At 36.4% G+C, this 4953-nt stretch overlaps 1 protein-coding gene across 2 annotated transcripts; it reads left to right on the forward strand.

Moving 5' to 3' along the window:
* The first annotated feature begins 1358 nt into the window (after window positions 1–1358).
* Window positions 1359–4689, forward strand: LOC112289197 (protein LPA3). 2 transcript variants are annotated; one of them, XM_024534211.3, is made up of 9 exons: window positions 1359–1812; window positions 2124–2312; window positions 2573–2620; window positions 2787–2826; window positions 3063–3157; window positions 3395–3587; window positions 3765–3863; window positions 3989–4106; window positions 4329–4689. In XM_024534211.3, exons 2-9 carry the CDS (start codon window positions 2187–2189, stop codon window positions 4450–4452), a joined length of 843 nt encoding a protein of 280 aa, XP_024389979.1. In that variant the 5' UTR covers window positions 1359–1812; window positions 2124–2186; the 3' UTR covers window positions 4453–4689. The 2 variants fall into 2 exon arrangements, with proteins under 2 accessions (XP_024389979.1, XP_024389978.1); XM_024534210.3 differs by having other exon boundaries at window positions 1359–1503.
* The last annotated feature ends 264 nt before the right edge of the window (window positions 4690–4953 follow it).

Genomic DNA, 4953 nt, shown 5'->3' on the forward strand with positions numbered 1-4953 from the left:
AATTGAATAAAAAAATTATATTAAAATCAATGATGGAACACAATGACATGTGATTTATGATATTTATATTTATATTTATATCATTATTCCACAAATAAATCATCAAAATTATACATGTAAGTCAATCCAAGTAGATACCAATAAATTATTATTATAAATTAAAAGGTATTTCTTTCTTGGGAGGAATTTTATATTTATAAGATTTGAAATAAATACAATGAGAATTATAATCTTCAATTTGTAGTATAAACCATATTCATGATTTGTTTATAGGATGAATTGTTTTTATTGTGCTTTGAATATTTTAATTTTTAATCATATTAAGAAACTTAAAACATCTAAAAAAGAAAAAACCTCCTATATTCATACAATAATAGACAAATCTAATGAATAAAATTACAAATTTTATTTTCTTTTAGAGAATTGCTAAAGCCACATCTTGAAAGCTACATGAATCATGATTTCTTTTGGAATTTCTATTTACAATTATTTTTGGGATACTTCAAAAAATATTGTATAGTGAAGCAACTCACATTTGGGTGGAGAAAGTATAAAGAGTGAGGATTTAGTGTATTTGTACAAGTAGAGAATGATAGGAGAAATCAAGACTAGATATAATTAAAGAACATCAAAGGAGAGCTAGAGTGGATACAAGTAGAGAGCAATGAGAGAAAAGATCAGCAAGGGAGAGCACTTAGAGAGTATGAGTTAAGGGGAGCAAGAATGTGTCTATGTGGGGTGTGGCTTTAATAATATGGATGTGTCTCTTTAGCAACTTCATTTTTTTTTTTTTTTGATAATTTAATTACTATAATTTATTATTTTTATATTCCATTCATTTCTATAATCTATTATTTTTACATAATTATTTTTTACATATATATATATATATATATATATATGTATATACACACATATATACATAGACACATCAAAGTTAAAAATTTATGTTTTAAAATCTGCTGATCAAAATTCCTCTTATAGAACATAATCACTTTATTATACATCATTACGAAAAAATGAAAGTTAAACTACAAGTATTATTATTATTATTATTATTCAAAAAAGTCAATCTCCATCTTCCAATAATAAGAATTATAATACAAAAATAACAACGAACAACAACGAACGATGTTGGGCGCCAGAAGCTCTGTCAGACACCCACACAAGGGAACAAAGTGCCCCTCCCCAATGGAATACGTTCCCGTGAGTGGAACCCCTTATCTGCTGGGTTGGATTGCGTCCCCTTGGATGAAATCACGGATGATCTTCGCCGTTCGTCGGATGGAGGTGGGCCAGCGTAGAAGCCCTCACTCTTTCTCTGGTGCTGGCTATGGCGTGAGAGCGAGAGAGAGCGAGCGAGAAAGAACTTCAGCTTAATTCGGCAGTCACCGTCGCATTGCAGCCATGATGTTGCACTCCCCGATTTTGCGTCACCCTGGATCCATTCAATTATTTCGAATTGACGCGCGGGCGTCCGTTTCCTTGTCGAAATCTGCCCAGGTTTGTAGCCACCCATCTCTTTCTTTCATGACAGGTTTTGGGCTCTGTGCACTGATGCTGGATTGTACGTGGAATTCGTAATCCTCTTGAAGATACCATATTGTAGAACTGTCTGTCTCTGAATTTGGGTTTAATTCCGACGTTACCCATTTTTTGAGGTACTTGAGATTCGTCCGAGTATACGGTTACCTGGAGGATCGATTCTTTGAATACGACCCTGCTGGAGAGTAGATTGTGTGCTGGACAGTGTGCAATGGGGGGAATGCCTTTGTCCATGTTTTCTGCAGCTGGGAGGTTTTCTTCATTCGGGTATTGTTTCAGTTCCTGCTGGTTTTCGATATTTGGATTCGTCTCGTTGAGATTGTACGTGTACGTCGCACACTGCAAATGCATGATGTGTATTAGGCTTACTTTATCTTCTGAGTTAGCCGTAGCCCTTGAAACCTAACGTGCTGTATCGCAGTGTAAATGCTAAGAGGTGCGGTTTTGCAAATTGTTGTTGAGTGTCTGCATGCTTGCAACACACTTGGAACTATTTGCGTCTTTATTGGTGGAATTTGTCCTTATTTCAACTGGGCTCATTGCGTCTTTTTTTTCTTTTTCTTTTTTTTTTACTGCAGAGCATAAATTCTCGAGGGGGATTTGGATTGCATCAAATTAACCCTCTTGTTAGATTTTCGAGCATGAAATGCAAGAACTTGAGACTTAGAAGCTTTGTTGTTCGTAGTCGATCTGGTTCGGATCCGAAGTCAAAGATTATCAACAAGAGTGTTGATTTTCCCAAGGATTACAATGAACTCGTCAACCAGGTTAAACTTCTTCTTCTTCCGTTTTGTAAATTTGACTATTATTTTACAAAGAGAATTTATCCAAGGATCCTCATATGTAAATGTACCAAATTTTTATTTTGTTCATCCAATTCAAATCCTCTTACGAGCACGTGACTTGTGTTTGAAATTCATATTCCGAGGATGTCGAATCGTAGGATGTGATCTTTGCATTCAATCATGCCATTTTAGTAAATCTACCTTAATTCTTCATTCTTACTGTATGTCTCCTTACAACACAGGCAAGACGAGCTGCACAAGCTGCTCTGAAAGATGATAAAACTTTGCTGGTATGTTATTTTTTGAACCCCAGAGAACCTCAAATACTGGTCTCTGGAAAGGATTATTACATCTTGAGCTCTGCATGTGATGATTGTGTAGACTTACAAAACAAATGCATATTCCCCATTATTACTGCGAATTTCAGATTTCATGAGCATTATGTGGTCGAAACAGGAAGTGGAGTTTCCTACAGCCGGGCTGGATACTGTCCCAGGTGAATGACCCGCTACTCTTTACAGCTTGGTAAGCAGTCAATAATAGATACATATTTCTGTTTCTTTTGTGTGTATAGCTAGCATGTGCAAAATTAGAGAAACATCGCATACCCCGTCTTAGCCCTGATTGATATATTAAGCATTGTAGTCTGGTTTTTCAAGCATATTCAAATGAGTGATATGGTCAATTGGGGTGAAACGGTTTTTACTGTTCTTACTAGGATTTTGAATGCAGGTGATGAAGAGGGAGGCATAGAAATGAACACGAGCATTGTGCTGATGAAAGAATTCTGTACAATTTTCAAAGATGAAGCTCCCACAACTCGTATAGTAAGTTTTTCAGAGCCTCCAAGCTACATAATGTCATCCAATTAGCTGTAGAAAACAACTGAACTAGAGATTATGGCAATTCAAGAACTACTGAAAGTGAAATTTTGAATATTCCGGAATCAGGTGATCGGTTTCTCTTAATTTAGTCCCTTGTGACCTATGTGAGAATTATTTGAGATCTTGATTCACAAAGCGTGCGTTGATTCCTTTTAACAAAATGAGATACATGTCGAGTAGTTCTTCCCAGATGCGAAAGATATGGAATTAGCGAAGACCAGCATTTTTGATGGAACATCATTCAAGCTAGATTATTTGACCAAGCCAAATGGACTCGAGGACTTCGGGTTCGGTAGTAAAGTGAAGATGGCAGATCGTGTGCAGTCATCAGATACCGTTTTTGTAGTGGCATACCCTTATTTCAATGTCAATGGTACTGCATCCTCTAGACAGTCTCGGATGTTTCCTCTCCCGTCCCTCTCAGCACTATATACTTTTTGTGGTCTAGAAGTATTGCCAGCTTATTTTACATTGATAACTATCATGAATGTTGAGTCACGATGAGTATGTATACGTGAGTCTTGTGCCCATACTCCTTGCTTATGTGCAGAGATGATAGCTGTTGAAGAGCTTTACAAGGGTTCTGCTGCTGCATCGAATCGTCCCATCATTGTATTCAACGGAGAGCTTGATCGAATCAGAAGTGGGTGTATCCTTTCATAAAACAGTGACCACAGTGGTAGTGGTTTTCGTTTTTTTTCGTATGCTGTTTTTTAATTCTAATTCAACTGAATCTGGTGTGATGAACTTGTAAGTTCTTTGACAGAGTGCTAGATTATCCTTCTTTCTTCTACCCAAAGCTTGGCTCTATAGCTAAGGAGTTCCTTCCGAAGTTTGAGACCGTCTATTATATCCATAACTTCAAGGGAAGGTCCAGAGGAGTTCTGTTCAGGTAAGGCTTTGACATCTAAATTTTCAAATACAGTTCTTTTCTTCTACGGAACTTGCTTTGTCCTTTTGCAATCTTCATAACATAAGGTGCTTCCTTTTTCTTCTTTTTCAGCATCATTGACCCAGTCTACATGCTTTATCTTTGATCAAACTTGTCAAATTCTTCACAATGGTACTTAGATTACGATTCATTTCTACGTTTTTCTTTTTTCTTTTTAAACAGGATGTATCCAGGACCGTGGCAGGTATTACAGAGGGTGGGGGACCACAAGTTTGTGCTTCTTCATGAGCAAGCATCCATGCCTTCACTTAAAGAGGTGGCGTTGAATATCCTACCCACTGCTTAATACGTCACGACATTCGATGTCTGTCCGTAATATTTTGCCTCTTAGTAGGGTTATCATCCAGCTACGTGAACACTGTTGCATTTTTGGTTTTAACAATCTACTAACTTGGGCCATGTTTGAAGTAGTGAGATTAGTTAATGGAATCCATGTTCTCTCTAATATCTGCAGCCCCACATCCCAGGTCATGCGTTCTGATATGAATGTCAGTTCTATCTTAAATATATCATGTCATTCATATATACTCACAAAAGACTAAGGATTGCAATGTGACGATTTCACAGCTTCCAATCTAATCCCAACCTAAAATATTGTGTAAGGTTTTCAAAGTCGATGATTGGTTTAGAATGTGATGCTAAAGTTTTATTTTTTTGGTTGTTTCCAATGATTTTAAAAGAAGTATCAATCATCTAAAGTTGTAGGTCACAATTATGCTTATATTATGATGTATCGTTGAATATTTCAAATTACAATTTTAGGTGCTACATCACAATTTATACATTT

This window comes from Physcomitrium patens, chromosome 12, assembly GCF_059467195.1.
Source record: "Physcomitrium patens ecotype Gransden chromosome 12, ASM5946719v1, whole genome shotgun sequence".
Lineage (NCBI taxonomy): Eukaryota > Viridiplantae > Streptophyta > Bryopsida > Funariales > Funariaceae > Physcomitrium > Physcomitrium patens.

Coding starts and splice junctions, on each gene's coding strand:
- LOC112289197 (XM_024534210.3), top strand. CDS start 1,408: ATGATGTTGCACTCCCCGATTTTGCGTCACCCTGGATCCATTCAATTA. Junction 1,504..2,123: donor CCTTGTCGAAATCTGCCCAG/GTTTGTAGCCAC, acceptor TTTTTACTGCAG/AGCATAAATTCTCGAGGGGG. Junction 3,158..3,394: donor AAGCTCCCACAACTCGTATA/GTAAGTTTTTCA, acceptor CATGTCGAGTAG/TTCTTCCCAGATGCGAAAGA.